General features: G+C 45.0%; 1 protein-coding gene across 1 annotated transcript in view; it reads left to right on the top strand.

Moving 5' to 3' along the window:
• Positions 1 to 277: 277 nt before the first annotated feature.
• The window catches only part of RIMS4 (regulating synaptic membrane exocytosis 4), a 59,881-nt gene continuing 33,151 nt past the window's right edge, over positions 278 to 27,007 (top strand). Inside the window, exon 1 of the mRNA XM_042800997.1 lies at positions 278 to 606. Within this exon, the coding sequence (XP_042656931.1) occupies positions 510 to 606 (97 nt within the window). The 5' untranslated portion in view covers positions 278 to 509. The remainder of the gene's footprint in view (positions 607 to 27,007) is intronic.

Below are 27,007 nucleotides of genomic sequence, written 5' to 3' on the forward strand. Positions count from 1 at the left end.
CCGGACAGCTCCTTCAATTACACCTGTGTCGTTTATCTCCCCCCTCGCCTTGGGAAGAAGGCTCCTCAAAGTCTCCAGCTTCCTGCTGGAGAGGGCGGCACTGGGCCAGGGGACGCGCGCGGAGCCGCCGCGCCGGGCGGGGGAAGGCCCCCGCCGCCCCCGGCAGGAAGATGGCCGCGGGGGCGAGGAGCCCCCGGCCGCGGCCCGTCCGTCCCTCCCTCCGCTCCGGGCGGCGATTGGCGGCGGCGCCGCCGGGCGGGAGGCGGGGCGGGGCGGGGCGGCGCCCAGAGCGCCGGGCGGCAGCAGGTGGCTCCGCTCCGCACCGCACCGAGCCGCTCCGCTCCGCGCTCCCGCCTCGCCTCGCCTCTCCCCGCCGCCTCACCGCGGCCCCCGCCGCAGCCAAGACGCCGCGGGCCGTGCTCCGAGTGAAGAATGGGGCGGCGAAGCTGGCCAAGCCGCCGCCGGCGGCGGGCGAGGCCCCCGGCGGCGCCCCCGGACCCGGGCTCTTCATGGAGCGGTCGCAGAGCCGCCTCAGCCTCTCCGCCTCCTTCGAGGCGCTGGCCATCTACTTCCCCTGCATGAACAGCTTCGACGAGGAGGACGCGGGTACGGGGGGGCTGCAGCCGGGGCCGGTGGGTCTCGGTCGCGAGTGGGGCTCGGGGGGTGCGTGGCGGTGGGGTAGGGTGGGGGGGGGAGACCCGCGGGTGTCGGTGGGGCCAGGGGCAGGGTGTGGTGCTGGTGTCCAGTGTGCGTGTGTCCACCCACGGGTGCCGTGGGAGCGGGGGTGGGGTGGGGGGTTTTGGGGTGTTAGGGGTTCCCTTCCGCAGCCCGGTGCGCTTCCAGCGTGGGGTTTGGGTGCGTCAGGGCACCCGGGGCTGGGAGCTGAAGGGTTTGGGCAGGGGAGCGTGTGCCTGCGGGGGGTTAGAGGAGAGAATTTGTGAGGGTGAAGTGAAACGCACTCCCTCGCCTATCGATAGCAAACCCGGGGTGTTGCAGAGGGAGCGGCTTACGCCCCAGTCCTCCCCTTGTGCCGCGCTGTGCCAGGTGCTGAGGGGCAGCGCGCGGGGAGAAGGCGCCCGTTCCGCTGGACGCTGCGCCCAGTCCGCCGCTGATTTACACACCAGGAGCTCTTGGGCTAATTGTTCTGAGAGGTCGTTCGCACAGCATGCCGTGCTGCTTTCGGAGAGGGGAATAAAAGGGATTCCGTTTAAATGAGAGCAAAGTAGATCACAAAACACGTACAAAACCCTTTCATAATGGATGCAGTGAGTTTTGCCCGCTTCATGAAGACCTTTGTGGCCTCAAAGAGTTGGCAGTGGTCATAAAATAAAACCAAACTTCAAGAAGAGGGCCGCTGGTAAGGAAAAGTAGGAAAGAAATGGGGTTGAAGGGGCAAGGAAGGACGCTGGGTGCGGGAGAAGGTGCTGGTAGTGGAGGGCAGCACAGCAGCTGTGTGGGTAGGAAGGACGTACGGGGGAGTGGATGGAGAGAGGTGTATAACCACTTCGTCTGCTCTCAGCGGCTCACTTATACGAGGGATGTTTTTCACAGTACACACTGTATCAGAGGCTGAACCTATAAGTGAATCTTCTGAGCGGCAAATAATGAAAGTTGGTAACTGAGGCGTATTTTAACACTAGCTGTCATGGTTGCATCCCTCAAAATGCCGGCATGTTCCTTTGTCTGGCGGCTCATCCCAGGATGTGCAGATGCCAGCAGGAATACACGGGCAAATCAGCCCACTATCTGCTACACCTGTAACATTGTTTTTAAAGGAACTGATGTAAGAATAAATTCATCATCTGTGTGATTAACCTAGGATTGTCATCAGCATCATGCAGGAGTGTCAGGCAGAAGATTGTACACTCCAACAGATGTATTTTTAAAAATTTTGTTCTCAAAATTATGCTGATGATTTATCTGCACTTTGTATTTGGTTCGAATGCTGGAGAGCGTACCAGACAATAACAGGAGCTTTGGGAAGTCTCGGTGCTGTTGCTTCGGAAATGATTGATAGCGAGACATGCTCAAGTATGAGAACCCGACACAGTGCCTTGAGCAGTGTTTTGTTCCCTCGTGTCCAACCCCTCTTGCTCTGAGCTGGGTGACAATTTAAGTGAATGCTTCCTCTTCCAATCCTTAGAAAAATGATTTTGCACTAAATTGTATTTATTCACACTTACTGAATGCTCATGCATGAATGTTAATAGGCTGCTCTTAATACAACTGAAGCACTTGTCTCTGAATTAAATAAATCTACAATTAAGACCTCATTCTCCAGCAGCTTATTAGTGGATCCTGCATGCCTGAGTTAGTCTTGTTAGTAAAGCTGCTTGGGGTAACGTTCAGTACGGCGGGGACATTGCAGTATTGCTTCTGTATTTTGTGCCGATGAGTGTGTATTCAGACACATATGACCAAACAGCAAGAAAAAATGTGTGCTGCTTTGCATTTTTTGCATTAAAACTACAGGCATATAATTTTCTCAAGAAAATAAATGTCATGAAAGAGAAGTGATAAAAGAAATGCTGAAATCGTGCCAGACAAGATTCTGTATTAATCATACCCATGCACACTTCTGAAATTGAGAGAGATTCTGACTAGTTTTGGTTGCAGCGTGGTTTCTTTCAAAAAAAATAGATCTTGATAGCTCATTCAGGGAGACGAATACTGCACTTGGCAAGATGTTCTCCACAGAAGATGGCAGGAAAAAAAAATAAAAATTGATCCCACAAGCATTGATGAAGTAAACAATCCTATTTCAAACAGACACATCATCCATTTTGTGTGAAGCAGAGAACCAGATCTTTAAGAGAATAGTCATCCTACGGAAAAAGAAGAGAAGCTGATAAATGGCCAAGCTTAAAGGAAACTTGATGTTTTCCTCTGAAAAGGGGGAACAGCCAGATGAGAGCTCAAATCTGCAAACAAGAAAAATTCTTAAGATGTTTCATTTAGGGTTCTATGGTGGGTCATATTAAGGGAGTGTAAAAGGAAATTTGCAGGAGTGCCTACGCTGAGGGCCGTGGTGATGTAGAAAAGTAGCTAGCTGCATGTGGCCAATACTAATGATACCTTTGGGTTCCAGTATTTCCCATTTTTAGTCTTGAAACATGGTTTTGCTTTTGAAAAACGCTTTTACTTATAGAATATCTCCTTTACTGTCATGGCCCTTTTGTTGTTCTTTGCTGTCCACCTTCTGGACATTAGGTGGGAAGACTCTCCTCATCTTCCACAACTCTTCTGCCAGCTGTACCACCTGTGTGTCTGGACTGAGTTCTTGGCAATGAAGTGGATGCAGACGATACCTGCTTATCTCTTACTGCACAGAAGCAGGCAGGCAATGTAGGCAGGATAGCGATAGGACTTTGTGCAAGAAACTGGATCACTTTTGAGTGCTTCCAGAGCATGAGAGTGACTGAGTTTCACATGTGTCCTGTGGCAAATAAGGCCATGGGCCTGTCGCTAAAGAGGTGGATGTGGACTTGCACTCCTGTGTTACCCTTTTCATTACTCAGCTGCGTATACAAAGAGGATACTCTGAGCAAACACTGAGCTCTCTTCACCAGTATGCTGCAGTGGGGCTTTGAAATAAGAGAAATTATTGTGCACTCAATAGTGTAAGGACTCTAGGTTAATAACTCTTGATCTCGGCATGGTAGTGTTGCTGTCCTTCTTGCTGGCTGAGTGCCACTGTCTTTGCTCCACTGAGGTCCCCAGCATTGTCAGTGAAGTTGAGGATTTTTAAACTGTGGTTATTATCATTGTAATTGTTGGTTTAATTTATACAAGTGTCTATCCTGAGCTATGATAATTTTTCAGTTATGGAGTAGTAGACTAAAAAGAGGTAAAAGTCAGTCATGCAGTTTTCGTGGGCACATTTCTAGAAATGTGAGCCTTAAATCAGTGCCTATTTTGAACAGTGTGAACACAAATCTTGGCTGTCCTGAGGATCTGCCATACGCTTGGTGTTGGCTGGAGTCAGCCGTTCGGTATGCTGGTACTCGTGTGGCAACATGTTGGAAGGGGCTGAACTGCCAAGCGGCGAGTGCATGTGGGTTAATAATAGGGTGTTGAGGATCCATGATGAGTGTGGGACCTGCCTTGTAGGCAGCTTGTGAGCCCTGGGTGCAGTTTGTGATTAAAACTGTGGATCATGGAATGGGGTGTATGAAATCCAGCTTTGACGGACAGCGACCTTAGCATGGCCCTGCCCAGTCTAGGGAGAGGAACATCCTTAAGGCTAAAGGAGATGTGTTTGCTGGCGTGGAGGAGAACCAGCTTGCTCCATGTGGATGAAGTTTGGAAAGCTGGCTAAAGCGGAACAGAAAGTGAGGTTTTAGTAGAGAACAACAGCAACTGTCTTGGAGCTGCACATGCAAGACCTAGTGAGCTTTGGGCAGGAGAGAGGATGTGGTTTTAGAAACAGGGACAGTCAGTGTAACAGTGGTGGATCTGCTGGGAGTCAGGAAGCCAAGAGGCAGTCCTCAGCTCTGAAGGGGTAAGGGCTTCCAGACGAGGACCCTGTGTACCACAGAAGGCAAAGACTACACCTAAAACACAGATGAGGAAATGCCAAAAATCACTGAAGAGGATGGGGTTTCCTCAAGCCCCTGTGCCTAAATTGCAGGACCCAGGACCATTTCTCAGACCTGGGTGCATGCTCCAGCTGTGCTGTGGCTAAATGAGTGAGATGCAGTAATGTACCAAATCCTTTTCCTTTCATCCTATGGCCTGGTTTCCTCAGGGAAGACACACACTTGCACTGGCAGAAGGCATCCGAGGCATGCCCTGGCAGGGACACAGGTTGGGATGTTTGGGAGACTGTAGCCTTGGGTCATATTGCAAATACAGCTACCCTGAAGTCCAGATACAACTTGAGCATCTGCACAAGGGGAAACTCATGCATTGCTTACTGGGATCTTGTATCTGTCAAAGTGTGAAGAGCAGAGAGGCTTTGATCAAGAAATGGGGGAAGGTACAGAATAGCTGCAAGGGATGTGTAAGGGGCCCACGGGTCAGGACCCCAGCACAGGGACTGTCCAGCTTGGCAGACCTCTGCCTTGGCTACAAGATGCCAAAATCAAATCGTGTCTCAGCCAGCTGGAACCAAGTGTCTGGCAGAGAGAAAATGGTTTCCAAAGTCAAAATGTCTCCTAGATACTGACGGTAAGCCTTCCTCGTGTCAGCTGCTTGTTCAGAAAAGAGTTGAGTTAGAGATAAAATTCAGCCTAGACTGCTGCTTTCACATACTATCAAGTAATGGCAGATGCGCTGTGTTGCAATCAGTTGCTTTGAAGAGAAGCTATGTGAAATACTAATTTAATAGATTGATAAAAAACATTTAAAATGTTGGCGTAAAAGAATGTGCTGTGAACATGTAGTTTAGCTTAGAATACTCCCTTGTCCAGATTGTATCTATTGAAATTCTCTGTATTTTTAAACATTGAACTCTAATTTTCAATATTAAAGCATCACAAAGTTATTAAATAGAGCCCCTATGTGTGTTTTCACATTGCCATGGATATTTCTCAATTGCAGCACTGTACTGAATTGGGGTACATATGATTTTTAAAGAAAATGATGATTCACGTCTTTTAACTAGTCCATTTGTGTATTTTTAAGATGCATAGGTATTGAGCATGTTAAGTCCTTCTGGTGTTCAGTCTGTTTTTGTTTCATCCAAAGTTACCTTTGAAGTTTTGTAAGCCTCTCATCAGTTTTGTTAGCTGTTTGTTACCGTGTAACCATGCTCACATTGCAAACATATAGGCGACAAGGGAAATTATTTGCACATCTGGAATAACTTTTTCTTACTAATCTTTTACAAATGAAATTATAATTCATCCCTGTAAACCTGCAAAGACATAGATTAGGGCTCATCTGGCAATGCGTTACCCCAGGGATGCTGCAGGACAAATCTGAATCGGTCTTGGAATATACCAGTATGGAGAGAGTTTGCCTGTGGCCTAATCCCTGCTGTGCACCTAGCCAGCTCTCCTGGCTGGCATAGGAGGCAGCAAAAGCCATGGCTTTTCCCTCTTCTTGCACAAAGGAGTGTATCCTTGGCCATAGGCTATCCTGGTGATTGTAAGAAATGCCTCTGACCCTGCTGGGCAGATTCTAGCTCTAGGTAAGCAGATGTCTGTTTCATAAGTGGATTAAAACAAAATAAAAAAATGGAACAATTTTAGAAGGGCTGCTGTCAAATCAGTCTTTCATCAGGGGAAAGTGTATGGAATGGACCAATAGCCTAGAAGAACATGCTGCAGATGATACGTGCAGAGGTTGGTGATCTCGCACCCAGTTATGAGTTAATCCAGATCATAAATGTGACGACTGACTCTTACACAGCAGATGCGCCTAGCTGGTGCAGAGCTGAACACACCGTGCTGTTCTTACATCCCCTGTGCACTAGAGGCAGGTTTCTGCTCTCTGGATCTGTTGCCCGCATGTATGATCGGTAGACTGCAATTACAGAGGCTGGGTTTTGTCCTCTCCTGTGGCCGTGTGAGACTAGGTGAGAGCAGGAGCCCTGTGAATGAGTCAGCACTAGGAACATTTGAAACCTTGCTCTCATTTATGTTGCTCTTGGTGTTGCAGCCACACGACATAGTCCTCAGCCAAGTTCACGCTGTGCCCGTAGAAATGCAAAGCAAAATGGCAGTCTCTGTCCCAAAGAGCTTGCAGTCTGTGGCAAAACCTGACAGATGGGTACGGTTAGACAGATGGGAGAGCGCTGGGGAAGGGTGAGGTGGTGTCGGTCACTGCTCAGCATGGCGGGCAGCCTTCCCGGGGCACCAACTGCTGCCCACTCCCCTCGCCCGTGGGACACCCCGGCACAGTCGTTGGGGCCCCCCAGGCTGGGGCGTCCACCTGTGCCTCGTGCTGGCTGAAGGCTGAGGAATTGCTTTAAATGATGTGGGATGGGGGAGAAGAGAGGTAGCGGCTAGCTCTGGGATCTCCAGCACTGTGCCACGATGTGCTGCGTAGGCGTTTTGGTGGTCATCTGGGTGTGGGTTTACAGGGGTGAGGGGACGTGGATGAGGTCATGGGCATCCTCATGGTGGCACTGGGCTGTCCCCTTAGTGCTGCTTATTGCAGCGCGTGCTTGCAATCAGGGGAAAGCCCAAAATTGTCTCCTTTCCCTGAAGGTGACTGTCTGGCCTGACGTACGTTACAGCTGTTCGGAGGATGATGTTACATTCCAGCCATGTGTGCAGGAGTTGTAGAGGGCTGGTTATACGTGACCCCTGCCAGCCACAGGGAAGGATATCTCCTTCTCTTATTTTGTTGTCAAGTGACTTCCAATTAGAGAAATGTCCCTAGAAAGCTTTCTATCTAGGAGAGACTGTTTCCTTACTGCTTCTATTTCATGTGAAGTTAATTTTAATGCAACGTTTATTAATTCAAAAGCACTCAGTTCTCCGGGCTAAAAAAATTATCTTTGCTCTGTCACATTCTTACATCAGGACAAGTTGTAAAATGCTGTAACTGCTTTGCTTCAACATTTCTGTATGACAGGATGTATGTATCTGCTTTGTGTAGGGAAGAATTAAGTTTGATTGGAGTAGTTGTTTTGAGGAATAATTTATCTGTGCAATTATTTTCTGAAGTACTATCTGCTCATATTTGAGTGCCCTCAGTTAGATTAGAAATGTGAACGCTTTAATTTAGGAAGCGGTCTGCAAGTTGCTAATGTGTTTTAGGGGGGCAGTGAGACCTGGCTCACACAGGCTTCTCAGCCCTGCCGTCATCTTCTCTTCCCCACAGACATCTGTCATGAAGCACCGTTAGCATATCTGAATAAGGATTTCTGGTCTCCTGCAGAACTGTTTAATGCACTTTGAATATCCGTCTATCCAAATGATGTTCCTCCGAGGTTTGGTTTTATTTTCTGGGAGCGGGTGTGCAAACCATGCTATACTGTATGGGAACATGTGTCATGATCAGGATCCTGCAACTCAAATGATGCCTCAGTAGGTGCCATTGCTTAGATCATCTGCTGATGACATGCACAAATTAAGCACACTCTGCTTTTGCTGTCAAACTACGCTTGCCTTGGGAGCTGCATTTCAGTTAGACCTTTGGCTTTGCTTTTGCAAAACAGTATGCATGTAGAGGCTGGGACGCCCCAGTACAGCTCAACTTCATGTAGGAATACAGCAAAGCTTATCAGCCCTGTCTTTTAACCAAATCCAGCCACAGCTAAATCGCTGTGGCGGATAATGCTTCAGCTTCATGCCATTAGAGTGTTCTGTCACCTTTGTCCAATGCACAAAGAGCTCATACAGCCTTGCAGAAGCCAGTCTAAAATGTTTGAGTGCTCACCAATTTGGAGAGTACAGCGTGTGCAGAGGTAAATGTCACATTTTTCTCAAAATGGTTTTATGACTAAGAGGAACTTGTGCTAGTGTCTGTGGCTTTGCTCTTACGAATGTAGAGGTAGAAGGGGTCCTGAGGAGTCACTTGTGTCTTCTACCCAAGTAACTAACCTATTCCTAATTAGAAGGGCAGTTTACCCTAAAATTCAGCGTAAATCTCCATGGAAATTAAGTAGATTACTATTGTCTTGCTCCCAGCAACATGGGAAACAATTGATCGCTGCTGTCTTCAGAGCAACTCTTAACATCGCAAAACTGTTCTTCCCTGTGCTGATAATCCCAAGCCAGGAAATGACCGTAATCACAACGGTTGCTGCCTGGCATCTCTCTCCCTCCTTTTGCTTTTTGGACCAAAGAAGCCTGATTGAATTTTTTGCATAGAGCAGTTTTCCAAGCATCACGTTGACCTTGTTTCTGGACTCAGGATCTTGCAGGAGGAGCAGTGTGGAGAGTGCTCTGGCTGCTGTCAGACTCCCGGCAGGGAGGAGTAACGTGTCACCCACACTTTGTGTGCAGTATACCTGTAAATAGACACAGTGCTTTGCAAGAATGTCCCCACACCTGACTCCCATTCAGGGTATGATCCGTGCCACTTTCCAGATCATTCTCTGCAGGACTGCTGCCTGGCTACTCATTCCCTTTCTGGCATTTGTGCATTCAATTTTTTCAACGTTCTGAAGTTACTACTTCTTACATGTGCCTTTACTGAATTTTCTGTTTGTATCAGTCTGCATTCTCTATCTGTTATTTAGCAAGATCTGTGCTGTTGGGATGTTTGTGGGTTTGGGAGGTGGGATAAATGTCTGTGATAAGGGGCTTTGTCCTCCAGGCTCCAGGAATACTGCACCATTTTGTGGATGATTTGGCAGCTGGAGGAGATCCTCTGTAACTGAGGATCTGTAGGTGAAGTGCAGCATCCTTGAAAACCTTTGCTTTCAGTGTATCTGGAGTGGCCTTTTTTTCAGGCACCTTTTCATCACCTCATCTTGCAGTGCTCAGTTTAAGGGACTGGAGGTGTCATTCACAGTTAGTAGCTAGAATAAAGATAATTGTGGTTAATTGTACCTCACATTGGTGACAGATCGAAGAGGTTACAGTCTCCCTCCCCAAGGAGCACGTGATTGTGTCCCTTTCTGGAGCTGACCATCCTCTCAGGTGCTCAGCTCTTGGTGGGGTCAGACCTGCAAAATGACCCACCTTGGCAAGGAGATGTCAGAGCCACCAGTAGACAGGAGTCTGTGGGCACAGCCGGCCCCCGGCTCGGCTCCATGGGCAGTGTGGATGAGGCTGACAGTTTCCCAGTGGTGACAGTTTCCCAGTGGTGTGGGACTTTTGCCAGCTGCCCACCAGCAGTATGCGTATTTACACTTAGCAGGGAATGTATCCTGCCACGTGGATGGAAAACATGTTAATTGTGTTGCAGCCAAGATGTCTAAGAAGATTAAGATATTTTTTTTGTTGGAAATCCAGCTCCTTGTTTAGCACTTCCCGGCATCCTGGAAAGATTGTGTGGGTGGGTGGTTTTTTCTTTTATTTTTACTATTTACCTTTCCTTTCTTGTATTTGATGCATGACGTGCCAGCACTAGTGAAAAGTTAGGAAAATTTGATTCAGGATTTTAAGGTTGCTGCTTTATATCCGTATTTGGGTTTTAATCAGATTGTCAGGGAAATAAATGAGAAGGCTTTTCCTCTTTCTAATGCCTGTTAGACTTCCAGCTGTTGTAGTTGGTTCATTTCTGGATGGTGGTATCATGACAAATCCGACCCAGTAGTTTTCTTTGTCTCTGACGTTCAGTTCATGCTGAACTTGGCTCTTAGCTGCCATGAAATCTCACTGGTGGCCTATGAGATTAGAGCAGTTGCTCTGCAGCAGTTCTGCAGAGCCCTTTCAGCTTTGTAGTAGTTTTAATTAAATTTACGATAAAGGTGGGTAGCGGTCCAGACTAACTTTTGAGGCTTGACAGTGTTCTGCTTCCACCCCAGCTCCCCCCACACCAGAAGGAATTGCAGGAATTGCTGTCACAACCCAGTGTTACATTTCAATGGTGATTTTGGTATGTTTGTCCAAAAACCACACATTTTTGTGAGGGTTGATCCCTTTGTGAATCACATAGTCCACTGTTGCATCCCCTCCAGATTTGAGATTTTTATTTCAATGTAAGCAGACAGGAAAAAGGTTAGGTAGTATTTATTACCTGATGTGCTTTGAGATAAAAACAAGCTTTCTGCAATGAGCATAGTTTTGACAAGAAGTGCCTGTGCTTGTTTTAAATATGCAAAGTTGGGCATTCTCAAAAAAGCCTGTCAGTTTTGGTTGCTGGATTTGTTGAAAGTGAATGGGATTTGGGGCCATACCTGCCTTCAGCAGTTCAGAAAATCACCCTGCCGGCGTGGGACTGAGGCTGCCGCTTTCATCGTGCGAAGCCAGCTCGAGCAGAGGAGCAGACTCTTCCTTGGATTCTGCAATTCAAATAACTTGATGAAGGAACATTGAAAACACCGGTCTGGAAAGGAGGGCAAGCAATGCAAAAAGTAGGCGTTCAGGCCAGTGCTCAGCCTGGCAGACAGTGCATATTAAATTAAGGTGATTTATGGAACTGTCTCTGTTAAAAGCTTCCTCGTGCACTTCAGAAAATGGAGCTGCCAGATTGGTCAAAATCCAATACCCAGACAGTTTGAATTGGCTGCCGGCTGCAGTAATAACCGTGGCGAAACTCTAACAGCCGTTTCATGCAGGCTTTGCAGGCTGCCACATCGTTGCTGCTTCTCAGAAAACAGACAGTGTCAAAATGTTACGCGGTATGAGGACATTTCCATGGTAACGTTAGCATCCCATGACACCCGTTCTTGTATCGCGGTGTCAGTGCATGCTGTCATCCTTGTACTTTCTTCCTCCATCTGGGGCCTTTAGGAACGCTCGGGTACTGATCGTACGGATTCCTTCAGTGACTGCTCTTAGTTATGGGGCTGAGTGTGGAAGAGATGCTCTCTCTGGGCTCTTGGGTGTCTTAAATAAGGCAAGTGTTCTTTCTTCTAGCATAGCAACTCTCACATAATTCAGTTTAGAAGCACCTGGCTTTGCTTTCTGCTGCACTAAAAGCAGCTTTCCCTCTGTGATCGAGGAGCTCGCTGCAATAGCTGTTTCGTACCTGGCACCAGAGGCACCCGCGCTCCTATTGCACAGCTCGGTGTCGGGTGGCTCCGAGATCCCTCAGTTCGTGAAGACACTCCAGTCTTGTTTCGGGTCAGATCCTTCCAGCCTGGAGAAAGCTTATTGCTGACGCTCATCTGCAGCCCGCTGGTGGTCTGCTCTCTCCTCCCCTTCCTCTGCAGGAGCCCGCAGCTGTTCGGGGCACTGCTGACCACGGGGCTGGTTTTGCACAGCAGCCTGAGGTCTTTGAGTAGAGTTTCATCTGCGGCTAGCTCCTGCTTTTATTTGTGTCTTGATCAATAGTTTTAACCTGCTTATAAATGTTACAATTCCTGCTGCTACATGTGCAGTAACAATGTTCCACTAGGATTTTAAGTATTCCCTCTGTTTTTTTTTTTTTTTTTTTCCCCTTTCTGTATTTCCACAAGGTGATGTATTCCCAAATTAGCATCATGGGGCTTTTTTCACTATGCAGGCAACACATGTTTATTGGCTTTTTTCCCTTGACTTAGAGAAAGCTGTTCTCAGTATTTTATTGATAAGCTAGAGATTTGGCAAGAAATTGTAAAGATGTGTGGCAGCCATAGCCCTTCCACCAGCGCACATTTTTAACTTCTGTTTGGTACTTCGTAAGAGCGGTAGAGAGATCTTGGTTTAGTTATTGTGCATGTATAGGTTCTGAAAATTTAATGGGTAAAGAGGCAGTCATTTAACTAATGATTTCCCTACCCAGTATGCATAAGCTATGGGTGTGCAATCTAGGTATGTGGGTGCAAAGCAAGGCTATTTCTCACATAGCAGTGCAATGGTGTAAAGAGATCATGTATGATAAAACCCAGTACTTGAGTCTTTAACATCTGGTTTAAAGTATTTCACTTGAAGGGACTGAAACGATAAATGTGAGACTTAAGTACAGGTTGTGACGAGGGGAAGGAGCCCAACTTCACTTTTGGTCGTATCTGTTCCTCTGGATGCACTTCTGGACTGCTTCACAACAATAATTCACAGCTTTCCCTTTCTGCCTAGGGCTCTGCTTTGAGTCATGCCAGAGTCCCAAGCTATCTTTCTATAAACTTGTTTTTCATCTGTTTTCACTGAATTCCTAGCTTCTGCCTAATAACAGGAGTAGGTCAGTTCCTGTGCCCTGTCTGCTCTGTCTCTGTAGAAACACTCTCACTGCTCCTGGACAGGAGGCGGCTTCTGTGTTCTAAACTCAGTTGTTCCCAAGACCCAACCCAAGCCAGATGCCTCTAAGCCTGGCATCGTGTTGGCCCTATCTCAATATTTTTCTATTTCTGTCTCAGTACTGCCTGGTTTACCTACTAGAGAGCTCTGTGAAATACTGCATGGTCAGTCGAGGCAAAATTTGACTTGCTGCTCTAGGAATAATACCAGGCAAATTATCCACAGTCCATTTTAGTTGGTGAATTTGACTTTCTGTTTTCACAGTCTGTTCACTGCAGCCATCTGCTGCAGAGAGACAGCAAGCTTGTAGGACAGATTGACTGTGAAAATCAAGAAATCTTATTTCAGGCCATAATTTTGTTTAATTTCCTAAAATCTAGAAAACTGTTTATTTCCTAAATCACCTCTCCCCTAGAGCCCTAAATCTGGGTTTCCTCAGATCACATGTACAGGGTATTAACTGCATGGAAAATGGTGGAGGTGGAGGGAAGTGAATGCTGAAGCAGTGACAACATGATGACCTGAAAATGTTTCACTGATCAAAATATTCATTAATAATTTCTCAGGCTTCTGTCAGTTTTGTTAAGAATGTGCTTTTATGTACGAGTTGACCAATACAAAAGTGTTCTGCAAGTGTCAGTAATGCAGATCAAAGCAGCATTTAGCCTTTGATATTCGGTAAATGGTTTGGAAACTGGATTTTGCCTGCTCTAATGCTAAAGTACTATGTCAGCAAAGATTCTCAGCCTTTTATTTCAGTTTGTAAGGGAGGGGGGAGGGGGAAGCTTAACATCTTGACAGAGTATATTGTACAAGGTTTAGAGATTGTAAAAGATTTAGTGACCTGCTCTCTTAAGTTCTTATAATGATCAGATTTGAGATGAAATTGCAATCAAAAGTGAACGTTTTAAATTTGCTGATCTAAGTGGTCTAATAGTCGACCTATTTTCCCTCTTGATATTCCTGTGCTTATCTCTTCAGACCTGCAGGTGTTCAGTCCACTAAGGCTGCAGTGCATAAGGGAGAAAAGAGCTGGAAATCTAGGACAGACTTGGATTATATTTAACAATGTTCTGTTTCGACTTGACAACCAGCTATCGAACACCTACAAGTTTGCAACTGTGATTCACTCGGAAGCTGACATAACTGATGTCACGTTGTATTAATAGCTACAGAATTGTAACTGCTTTTAGCAATGAGATTCATTAACAGCCTCTACAAACACAGTGACAATCGGTTGAAAACCTGAAAATATTAGGTGTATATAAAAATGGATTATGCCATAAAGGAACCTCCCTGTGCTGCCAAATGTGTTTACAGCAAGTTCTTGAGGGTGTTATGCATAATGATTCCTCTTCATCACTTTCAGTAGGCCTTACTGATAGCAAAAGGTGTTTGAGGACTGATCCACACTCTAAACTAATTAGGAGCTGCTGATCTAATGGGGTTACACGATGTGAGTCTATTTGGGAGTTATTGTGTCCACAGTGTTTTTCTTGGCAAGTGGAAGCTGTCCAACCAATTCCTGCATAGTGATGTTGTTTTGAGAGGTGTTTGGTCCTTCATTTATTTTTGTTGAACATTTTGGCTTCAACGAGAAGTGTTGTTGTGACAAACCATGTCTAGACAACACTCTCCAAGCTGTACTAAGTTCACTGAGTTCAGCTCCCCTTTGAGCTTTGTACGCTTTCCTCTGTGTGGGCTGCTAGCCACCTCCAAGGAGGTTGGCACAGGGGAGGTGGAAGTGTTCATTGCTTCCTACCATCTTTGAAGATGCTGAATCAGTAGCTAATGATGGTGGCATATAACTGGCCCTCCCCAGCCTCTGGTAACTGTCCCCGGGGGTGACTAAGTGAGTCACTCTTCCAGGCTCTTAGTAAAGTCATCTTTGCATTACGTACTCATGGTTCTAAGGTTTGCATCACTGGTGTGATAGGTCAAGACGTTGTAGAAGTGAAATGAAAACTGCAGTTCAAGAGGGGGAGTGTTCAGGATGGTGTTGACTCGATGTCAAGTTCTGTAGTCAGACTTGTCACTGGGAGTGAATCTGTGGACATGAACATTTGGGCTGAGATTTCTAATGCTCTGGGTACCTCTGAGAGCTAGTCCATCTCTCCTTACAGCAGTCACTCATCTACTTGCCTCGCTCCCTTCTTTCCCTTATTTCTCTTGTATACATCACAGTGCCTTTTCTCTTCCTTTTGGCCATGAATAATTCAATTGTGTTTAAGTTTTCAGGTGATGTCTGTTCTGTCTCATTCATCTGTCATCCATTTTTGTCACCTGTCATTTGGATGTGGCTTTGCTTTTGCTGACCTGCACCTCTTAGGCTGACCTCGTGTGCTGACTTCTGAAGATGGGGAGTCTCCCGAGACCAGCAGGAGTGGCTGGCTCAGGATGCAGCAAAACTGCAAATAACAGTCCTTTGAAAATGGTACTGTCCAGCAAGGGAGCAAAAGTCTTTATTTTGAGAAGGTGGAAATCCTAGGTATTTTCTTCCCCATTCTCATCATTCTTTTTTATGTTCGTTCAAGTACACCACCAAATGGTCATTCACCCTTCCCCTAGAGTAATATGCAGCTTTTCAGGTAATTAAGTACAGCAGCTGATCATCTTCCAGCAACATTGTTTATATTTTAAATGTTGCAATAGCAAACAATTCATTGGGCATATAACACAGCAAGTGATCAAACCACCTCTGGCTCAACGTGTCTGTGTTGAAACAGCCTATGACAGTGAAGGAGTGTAATTAGCAAGACACATAGAATGGGACTGAAAAAAAAGATGTGAAAATAAGAAGAAAGATTTGAAAAGGATTAGAAGAGTAAATGACAAACCAGTAGTTAAATGGTGCATGATTAATGACTGTAGAAGTAAAAGGTTGACTAAATATTGTGACTCCGTAATGGCTGCCCCAAAGTAATAGAAAAATAGTTTGTTCGTAAGACTCCAGAAGTGGATTTATATTGACACATATTCTGACTCAGGGTTCAGACCTGTTTTGTAGACTTGGCTTAGGTCAAGGTGAGCATCCCCTGAGATGCTTTCCTGGTTTACCAGATGGCCTGAGATTCATCTTCCATCTTTAATATTAATGATCAGCATGAAAATATCTGGTACCCCACTGAAATGCTGTGAGAGAATTTATTCCTCTTCTGAACTAAGGTACAGGTGGGAGTGTCAAAACTGTCTGGAGTCACAGAGGCAACTGGTGGCGCTTTGTCTGGTATTAAAGGAGATTATATTTGTACTGGAACTGTTTTTCTTGGCGCTACAAAAGCGGTTTGTGTATGCAAAAATAATCTGAAGAAGGTGCAACTTCCACAGTACTTAGAGGAGTAAGTACGAGTTGCTGTCAGTGAGGTGGAGTTGCTGGGTTTCACTCTTTGTCTTAGACTTTGTTATGTCTGTTACATAACGCCTAGTGTGGGACTAGATTTTATCTCTGGTTTCTTATCACTGCATCTTAAATTCTGGTTTTCAAGGTGGTACTCATCTCTTCCATGTGTTTAGTAAATACACTGTTGAGGACTTTGAGCAAACTCTGAATTTTTTCTGTAGTATCTTTGTGTGTCTGCTGTTTCAGGATCAGTGTTTGCATTGTTCCTAGCCATGTTTTGCCTTCAGTCTGGCCCTACAGTCATTCTCAGATCTGCTCTCTTGTGTTTTAGAGGAAATAAAGTTGTATATTCGTATGTTTTAAAGTTCAGGATTTGCCTCAAACTGATAAAAGCCAACTGAAGTGAAAGTGCCATCCTAATACTGAGATTCTTCAACCAAAGATTTGTGGTTGACATTGGGAGCACTGAAGCAGAGCTGCAGAATATGGAAATTTCAAATGCAGCTGAGTGCATGGTTTTGGCTATTGTGAATAACACTTGCTGTTAATATTGCAGTATGATGCCCCAGTGAAATTATTCTGTAACCTTTGATTTGTGGTATGTGTGCTTCCCAGAGGGTAGGGAGCTATGGAGGGCATCTGCTGTCTGTTCCTTGCTGCAAAGGACACTGCCAACATTGGAGGAAGCAATTTCTCTGTTGCTTTTTTGAGGGAGATGGAGGTGGTGTTTGTTTTGGTTTGTTTTTTAAACAAAATCTCATTACTGTCAAAAGTAACATTTCTCCTGTTATTGCTTATTTTTGACAACAGAGTTGGACATAAGTAATGGTACGTAATTCTTACAAGTTTCTTACTTTTTTAGCAGGAGCGCACTCCACGTCTGTTTCCCTGCACAAAATTTGTGGGTGAGAAATTCCCCCCACTTTCTTTGTGGCTTTCATGCTGTGTTGGGAGAAAAGAGCAAAACTTTTTCCAATAGGTAAATTTGACTGTAAAATCACAGAAACTGGAATAATGTGTGAGTGAGAAGGGAACAGATTTAGTACTCGAAGCTGGTTTTGACTCATTTTTGGAAGTCTACATTTCAGTTGGTGCTCCTCCCTGCCTTTTAAGGACTGTTGCAGGCGTAGCTGAACTAACTACACCTCTCCTTCCCAGACATCATTCGTGGCCTATTTGGATGTGCAGGCTGCAATTTGGGCATAGCTGGTTCATCTGTCCTCACTGGTCACCTGGCTTTTGCTTTTTGTGTCAGACAAGAGCCTGAACTGTAATGGGCATTTCTTTTGGTGGGGACATTAATTTGAATTTCTTTTCTGTCCATGGGTATTAGTTTTCATGAATCTTTGGGAATATGCTACCTCTGAAACCTGACCCCTCTTCCCAGTGTAGGTGAAAGGTTCAGAAGTTATGGAGGGTGGAAAAAGAGGAGAGACAAGTCTTGTTTCCAGAGGCAGCTCTGTTGATAAGGTTATCTTTGCTCTGCAGAGAGGGAAGCTGCTACTTCTGCCTTGTGTGCTTAGAGCAAGGGACAGATTTGCAAAGGTCTTTTGACACCTAAAGAGCCCTCAGAGCTTTAAAGAGTGCTTCACGAGCCTGTTCCCACCAACCCAGTATCTATGTTGTCAGGAGGCTAAATGTCTAAGAATTTGGCCTTTAACTGGAGGTGATGAGAGGCTGGGGAGTGTTGGTTTGTGGGCAGGCAGCCGGCGCACCCTCCCTGCAGGGCACAGGGGGCTGCAGACTGAGCCCCCCTCGCCCACCGCCGTGGGAATCCAGCAGAGTCTCCTGGAGGCTTTGGACTTCAGAGAGCTCCAAACCTTTCACATGGGCAGAGGCCTGGGGTGCGAGGTACAAATGATCTGAAGTTGCAGTAAATAATTAGCTCTCAATAAAATGTCTGCAGTGACTTTCAACTTGTCAGTGAAGTTGTTATTAGAGGTATGTATTAGGAAATAGTTAATCTTCAAAGATAAAACCATCTATATAAAATCTATTGCTATGAAACATTCTGTCGCTGTGAGACAAATGACTGTACAAGAAATGGGTTTATATTGTACACTGTTTTATAACTGGGATCTTTGAATGTAGTTCTGTGTTTGGCACAAATGTGGAAGAAAAAATATTTTATTTCATGCAACTGCTATTTTATTTATAATACATTCAATAGGAAAATCTTTCCTTTGTAGTATAACAGTCTGTTCAGGGTGCTTTTGATTTTAGCAGGTAGGATTTAGAAGAGTTCAATTCTCTCCTGGATATTGTGGAGTTAATGGGAATAGCCAGCCGTGAAAGGAGAAGAATAGATCCCGAGGACTAGATTGTATCTAAGAAATTTCAGCTGACTTGTGCAGAGCTAGTCATATAAATGGAGTTTGGATGGAAAAGAGATCAGTAAATGGGTCATCTGCCCATCATCTACTGGGCAGCAGGGGTTAATCTAGCGATGTCCGCAAGACCAGTGAGAGTCCTCCAGTGAGACTTGTGTTTTCTTACTAGTTTCATCTTCCTATGTCCTGGCTTACCTACAGAGGAGGTCCCACCGTGTTAGAGGTGGGGTTTTGCTCCCCATTTTGAGAAGGTTTACTGCTGATCTGGGATGTTCTTGGAAGTGGACAGCATAAATGAGCTGATAGGACCACAGATTTACCATATCAGGAGGAGGAAATACAACCTCCTGAACTGAAACCAGGTGTTAAGGCTACGGCTGGAAAGTAGAGGAATGCCACAAATGCCCTACTGTGGCTGGGTGCCAGGGCAGTGACACCACTGCCTTTGGAAGAACAGGGGGGTACAGCTCCAGAGCCCCTTCATGTTAGTCCAGCAAGGCCCACTGCTTAGTGCTTCAGGGGTGGATCCACCTCTCGACTCCACTGGAGTGAAGATGAGTAAAGGGTTGTATAAAAGTATCTGAAGTCCATGCAAAGGGATAGTACTTCACTGAGAAGATTGCTGCCATTGCTTGCCATGTTTTAATGAGAGATGAGATAGCGTTTCCTCTTTGAGGTTTCCACTGGACTGACAGTCTACAGCATGTCAGTAAAACTGTTTCAAGGGAAATCAGGCTCCGTGTTCAGTAGCTCCCAGCTTACAGAATTTAGTTTTGTCTCTGAGCACTAAATGGCTTTGAGTTCAATAATTCATCTGCCTCCAACTGCTTTATTGTCATCTGATTTATTAATGAGTTGGCTTGGACAGCTGTCCTAATGCTGATAAATCACAGCAAAGTGAAACCAAGGGTTGCATTAAGCACACATTGCAAACAGTTGCATGTACTCTGTGAACAAGACACCATTTTCCTCTAGCTGGCCCCACAGGGCTGGTGTGATTAGTAGACTGGGTCTGAAGGAACTGGAGCTCCTCAACAATAACCTTGCTTTGTCCATCAGTATCCCTTCCCAACACTTATATTCTCTCTGTCTCTCTCATGCTGTAGAACTTCAGATCATGCTTTCTTTATTTCAGAAGTGGATTGTGATGGTTAATTAAATAATGTTTGTAGAGCAGTATACAAAACCTGCCAAGGGTTATTGTCCTCGCTGGTATTTTTAGAGCTGGAGGAAGACTGCCAGAAGGTATTGATTACTTGGTAAAAATAAACCCTTCAAAATTCTTTGGTCTTTATTCATTACTGCTTTTTATCTCTGCATCCTGCAAACATTTCAGAGGGTGGATTTGTTTGCCAAAAGATCAAAACAAAATGTTGACAACTACTGGTGCCAATTTGTAGCCTCCTGTGTGGGCGACATCAGAGGAATTTGTGCAGTGCTCTGGAAAGTCTTTCTGCTCTTTAACTCCACTTGGATCCTGGAAATGTTTTTTGAGCAAAGCATCCAAGTGGCCAGGTAGGGATAGCACATTGAGTGTCAAAAATCAGGAGAGAATCTCTCTGGGGCCTGTGCAACAGTATTCTTTATAGAAGCTTATATATACTTCCTAAAGTTGACATTTTGATTTGTTTAGTGACATTTGTTGATTAGTTGAGTGCAAGCTGAGTCTTGCAACGTATAGTGGGTGCTGTTGAGAGAACTGCGGCTGACTGGTGGGAAGGGCTTGCTGCCTTCTGTGTTTTCTAGTTCATCTCACAGTGATGGTTTACAGCTTCTCTTATACCTCACTGTGGAAAACAAAATGTCACACTTTGAATTCATTAAGCAGCTGTGCAAAGGAGGGGAGACTGTTGAAAGGGAAACCTGTTTTATACAACAGTAAAATAGAGGGGAAAAGTCACATATCTGTAGCAGAAAATACATGAAAAAGACAAAGATTATGTAGCATTCAGAAGGGTCAAGTCATGCTTGGTAAAGTGAAATTTCTGGGGAGAGAGGGATACAACAGGAGGACACTTTGAGGAGTATGACTTACAGGATACCAGAAAGATGTACTAGTCATTCATGGATCCGGAGGACTAAAATTTAGTAGTGACTTCAAAATTAAGTGTAGCCTTGTGGTTTAGTCTGATTGAAATGTGCAGTCAGAGCAGAAGCAAAACATAGCGTCTTTCTCCAAAGTAGGCCAAGGACAAAGCACAGACCTCCAAACATCTGCACATGTTGTGACCTAGAAACTGCTTTAGCAGGGAGACTAAAGCCAGGCTTCAGTGGAGACTGCAAAGTGCTTGCTGAGCATGTGTCAGACTCGCAAATGGATTCGCTTCAGTTATCACAAGTCCCCTTCATGTTCATTTCCAACCATTAAGCTTCTCTGAATGAGTATTTGGGTAAATGGGAAGTTTTTAAGCAAATACTAATGACTGCACTTAAAGTCATCCAGCAGCGTCAGAACCAACCTGTCATGGAGTGAAGGGCACATCTCCTCAAAGCTGCGCGTTTGTGCTTGAAGGTGCTGTGCTGGCTTGGCATGCCAACCTGCTCACTCAGGAACAGGGCATCTGGGTGTGCTCTTCAGTAATCTTAAACAAGTACCAGCTTCTTTTCTTTTAAAACTTGGGACAATTCATGAGCAAAGGAGTGGCGAGAACCATCAGCAGATGCGATAAACTTGCTTCCCAATATTATATTAGTTGCTTAGATTTCTTCCAGAATTAACTAAGATCTGAGCAAGTCTTCTAGCTGCCTGCTGCATAAAGTATGGATGAAGCATGTTAAGGGGAAAAAAAAAAAAAAAAAAAAAAAAAAAAAGCAGCTGCTTAGCTACGTTACCGGTGAAAGGCAGTAATGGTGCCAGTGCTGAGAAGTGGCAAAGAGGTTTCTTTTATTACTGAAATATGTCATAACCCATCGGTAACTTAGAGATGGAAGAAGAGCTGTGGGACATGGGACAGTAAAGACCTGACAGTACAATTTAAATGTTCTTTCAATTAAGCTGTTTGTAAGTAGCTGCTTGTTTGAAGAAACCACTGAGTATTGCTTTTAATGCTGATGCTGCTAGATAAGTTCTCATGTGAGAATAAGTTCTCATAGGTCACCAGCAGGGTGACCATGCAGGACATCTCTTAAACCGATTGTACAAGCTACAGAGGAGGGAAACTTGGAAGCAGCTTAGGAAATGAATGAGAAGCTACTGCAGTCTGAGGACTCTGATCTCACTTCTCTGTTTTGTGGCAAAATGGGAGGAGTAAGAGGTTTCTGTGTCTGCAAAGGTGTCTGGAGAAAGTCAGGGAGATGGTAAGAGTCCAACACCATGGAGGAAACGTGTGAGGGAGATGAGTGCTGGGACAAGGCATCAGCCTGACCTCCTGATCACCAGCAGTATGGGTTTACCACCATCCCTATGTAAGGCACAGCTAAATGGGAGACAGTGAAACCCGAAAGTAGAAGCGTGGCTTCTTCCCAGAGCAACCCCACTTTTGCCAGCCATGAGTTTGGCCTCTTTTATGATTGCCCACCTCATAACCCTGCAAGTAGTAGCTGCCCAGATTTATTGGGATGGTTCTTCAGGATGCTGGCCCAGCCACCACTGACTCGTGGCTTAGGGACTTTCTCTGCTCCTGTCTTTTTTTCCTCATTAATTTTGTTCAGTTGCTTTTTGAACCCTTGTTGATGTCCAGCAGCACCACAAAGTCCTGCAGCGAGGAGATGTCCGCTCCTTGGCAGGGAGCAGTGTCCATTGCCCCTCTCACCTCATTAGGACGTCTTCTCAATTGTTGGCACAATGAGTTCTTGGCTGGGAGTTGCCACAGAGCTGTGGTGGGGCAGACCCTAATTTTAGCACATTATGCTGGTTTAATGACAGTAATAGAAACTCAATTTATAGGCAGGAACAAATTGCCTTTTTATATGGGGAGGAGGATAATTCCTCCCATGTGTTACATTATTAAATTTGTAATCTTCATTTCTAATGCTTTTCAAAAGTGGATATTAACAGAATCTAAAATACAGATCTTAAATTTATGAGCTGCATTTTTTTCCCCAAACTCCTCAAGTTCTATAATTTGTCTTTAAAGGTGAACTTCTGCAAGGTTCGTTTGGCTTTGTTTTTTTTTTTAACTTAATAAACTAATAATCTCTTACTTGTTACCTATCTCTGGACAAGCTTAAAGGCTCCAAAGCTGCTTACGTTTTTAAATAGCAATAATGGATATCTATTTCAGTCTTTCATGAGTGGTGAGTTCTGAGTTCAGGCTTATTCCCTAGTGATAAAAGATACAGGAGAGAAAAAAATGACACTTTTTTTGTATGCTGTTTGCTAGCGAGGAGGCTGTTGTGATGCTCTTTTTTGTTGCCAAGGAAACAGAGCCCTGAACTCATGGGTCGGCAGGCAGGAGGAGGAAGAAAGGACATTATTTCACTCCTGAGCTTGCTTTGTAATTTTGACTCGTGATCGTTGACCGTGAATGGGTTGGGACTGAGGGTGTCTCCCTGAAGTTTCCTTTCAAAATTGTGTGTCCTGACATTTGTTTCAATGTCAGTTGAAATAAATGTGAAGGCTGGAGCCTGATGGCAGAGCTCCACCCTGGTACTGATAACGTGGAGTAGGTGGCTGTACGCACGCAGGTCCCCGGCGCGGTTATTGTACATGGTGGAGTGAAGCGGAGCGCTCGGGGCGCAGTCAGTGACGGGAGGGCATTGTGCTGCATCTGAAATGGACTTCCCCGACCTTGCTAGCACCACCTCAAGAAGTGCCAAGGCCTCCTTATGTCAGCCCAGTCTTTAAGTATGAGAACAGAAATGTACAAGTTAACTGCAGGTATAAGAAGGAAGTAAGTTATGCAGACACAGGTGCTTCATAAGGAAGGTTAATGTACAGTCTCCTCTTCTGACCTGGTTTCATTACGGTTGGTCAGTTGTTGCCTGCACATCTTACAAAGAGTTTCCCATCAAACATGGTGTTCGTTTTTTTTTTTTTTCATTACTTACGTTAAAACTATTTTTTCACTCCTAAATAAAGATACCTACTGTTCTGTAATGCATGTCTGATCTTCCTGAACTGCCAGTGGCTGTCTGCAAGACTAATACTGCCTGTGTCACAAGTCCATACTTCTCTTTTATTTCTTCTTCACCTGTTCTCTTTTCTGCTCTCATTGTAGAGAGAGAAAATCAGCTCTAAAGCATTTTGTTTATCATTGCTGCTTCTACAAAATGTATTTAGAAATATTTGGCACAAATCATGGGAATTTGGTAAACTTGCTGCCATGTACATGTCATGGGGTAGCCATGCTACTAACAGCCATCCACTTCTCACAAAGCTGTGCTGGTGTGCAGCTGTTTTACACTATGGATGATAAACACAAATTCCATTCAGTACAATATTAACACCATAGTGTGTCTCTTCTTGACAAAGGATCAATTCTTCCTGCATCTAATGGTTGGTAATTGAGAAAACTAGATATGGGTATTGTTCCTAAAATGTATTAATCTACCGCATTGATGGCTTTTTTTCTCTAATCCTCAGTAATCTTCAAACAGGCGTGATACTTTTGGTTGGTTTCCCATGTTCCCCAGTATCTTTCAGCAGAGATGTGAAGACATTATATCTATCTTCCAGCTCTGGCCAAAGGGCTTTTTTTCCCCTCTATTTGAAGCTCAGGACTCTTAGATAAACAATGAACTGAATTTCCCAATTGATTTCAAATAATTTGGGGTGTTTTTATATCTGAGCGCTGCTTTTGTGTGTGCAGAAAACATATGTAGGAGGCAGTTATGTGTCTGCCATGTTCGTCTGTGGGAGAGTTTCACTCAGATGAGAGTCTGCATGCATCTTTTCAGGGTTTGGGTTGTGAAAATATTGCTTGAATTTTTGTTCTCTTAGGAGGGTGCGAGTTAAACTTCAGCACCTCTGTTTTTGGTATCGGATGGTGTTTTCCACGTTTAACAGCTCGTCTTGTCACCAGTTGAAAATGCTTCTGATGTATGATTGGCAGGGCTGTTTCCTATGTGATGAAACCCAGTTCTTTGACCGCTTTAATTTCTTGAATCACTTTACATCATAAGGTACTGCTGCTCCTGTCCTGCTTCTGGGCATGGAAGCCTGACCCTCTCTTCAAGCTGTCCAGAGATGCCCGCAGCCAAATTATCACAGTCGTCAGGGGCAGGGTGTTCTCCACCCAAGCAGAACCAGGCACTTGGGCTGTGTTAAGGTGATCCTGGATCCTGAAAAGGGATCTGTGCAAGAGAACCAGTACGAGTGCAGTGGATCCATTTGCAAGAGCAGAGCTCTCGTTCGAGAGTTGGAAGAGCCTGTGAGCAAGCTGGGCTGCTGCTGTGCTAGATCTTCTCTCTGTGTGCCAGACAGCACTGGGCTCTTCCCCAGCCTTTCAGGAAACGCAGTCGCTCTCCGCGCTTGCTGCTTCAGCATTGCAGGCGTGATGCAAGCAGAGGTCTTGGTACTGTTCTTTGTACCACCTGGGAAGAAAATGGTTCCCTTTAGTGCACCTGTGGTGGGATGTGGAAGTTGCCTGGCACGACAGGCACTGCGTGTCTGTGAACTGGTCAAAGGATGTCTCTGTGTGAGTCAAAGCAATGTGTAGAATTAGAGCGGAAAAATGTGCTGGCTGGCTTCCTTCCTTCAGCATTTGCTACAGGTATTATGCAAATGCACCTTTGGTGAAGCCTGACACAGATGTATCATCTGGTGAAATTGCCTGGAGTTGTTTGACTTCTCTGGAAACCAGACCATCATCTCTCCCCCTCTCTGCTTCCACAGTGGATCAAATAATTGCTTCCAAATGGACGCAAGTTATTAAGCAGTGTGTATAATTAAAGTCAACTCCTTGTGAATTTGATCATTCATTTCCTTAAGGAAAATATGATGAAGTAATTACAACCCAAGCTAAACACAAATCAAATGCTATTCTAAGCACTATTCTGCACCATGATTCTAGTTTATGAATGACTCCAGGGTTCTGTGGCTTCATGCCTGTTAAAGAAATGTGGCTGTTTTTTTTTAATTGTGTTTATAACAAATGAACAAAAGGTTGCATGACTCATTCACTGTTCCAAGACCATTGCTCGCTCTTGGTGTTCATGCACACGTGGTCTTGACAAAGCCGCTCACTCCTAAAAGAGCTTGAATGGGACAAAAGGAAGGGAAAAACCTTGTTAATAAATCTGGCCTTGTCAGCTCTTTCCCCCTGAGTTCTGTCTGTACCAAAACTAAACTTTACCTGCTTAGCTGTGAAGTTAAGAGAGGCAATTATTTTTCAATAGTTAAGCCAGAGCCCAGTCCTCACCCTCTCCTGTCTCTTCATCGTTCTATGCAGCACATATTTCCCAGTTTCAGCCACATTTGGTAGAGAAATGGAAGATATGCAGACTCTACAAATGCTGTGAAAACATGGCTCTGGGTAGAGAGAGAGACCCAGACTAGTGCCCCCAGAAGAAAAGGTCTCGTATATAATCTCAGTTTAAAAGTAGCATTCTGAGTGAAAGCAGAACGCTAGAGCTGAGCATTGTGAATCCCCTGGATGGAAAGGTGTGTCAGCTCTTCTGAGAAGTTCAGTGGCTTCAGGAGGCTCATGACTTGAGCACTCTTCTTCAACAGGAAAACCCAGCTTGCAAACAGGCTGCTTCCGTTGTTTTGCCCACTGCTTTCTTCCCAAGAGCCGCTGAGCGGTGAGCGGGGCGCTGGGCCCTTCCAGGAGGTATGGTTAGTGAGCGGGCAGGCTCGGGGGGGGCAAACGGCCTCGTGCAAAGCTTTCCTGGCTTAGCGAAGCGTAGGCAGGGCAGCTCTTTCATCTCATGCCATCCTTCTCTTACAATGATGCCTTCTATCTGCTTTATTTTTATGAAGTCACCTCATTTTTGTGATCCTCTTCTAAATTGAGAGGTTTTCTACAGCTCAGGCGCATTCATATTTCAGATCCTGGACGTAAGCAACATCCTCAGAGTTATTAATAGTGTGAGATGGACGGCAGAATTAGGACAGAGTGCTCTGGTTCAACTCACTGGTAATTAAGTAGAGATCCTGACCTGGGCTTCAGAACTTCTGTTAGTCTGGAGGACTTCCAGCCACAAGGACACATATCAGGTCTACCTCTGGTTCTCCTTATGAAATAACAAGAAGAAAGTCCAGACAAACTAGCTGCCCACCTTTCAGCTTTTCATGTTTTCCTGGTGCCCAGCTCTTCATAGTTGGCAAAGTTTTAAGAGTTTTAAGCTGAAGACGTTTTGTCTTAAAGCACTGCTAGTTGTTGGTACTATGTCTGACATTTCCCCCAACCTTCCAGGGAATAAATATGACAATGCAGTAGTTTAAATAAAATGAGTTATTGTTATTAATTGCCCGTGGCTGTGCCAAATGGACCTGTTCTCTGAGCCCATCACTTAAACTTTACTTCACTTGGCATACACTCAGATAGCAGGCCCCTGGAGCCTCCCAGGTGGGCAAATGTCAAAAAGGGGGAGTTAAACTCGTACTGAGGCTTAAGCCACAAAATCTAAGAAGTGCAAAGATTGGATCCCCTCACTGCTGTGCAGTCAGAATGTGTGTGTGTATATATATATATATATATATGTTTTATTGTATTATAAATACCATAGTACTT

This window comes from Tyto alba, unplaced genomic scaffold (genome assembly GCF_018691265.1).
Source record: "Tyto alba isolate M040663 unplaced genomic scaffold, T.alba_DEE_v4.0 Super-Scaffold_33, whole genome shotgun sequence".
Lineage (NCBI taxonomy): Eukaryota > Metazoa > Chordata > Aves > Strigiformes > Tytonidae > Tyto > Tyto alba.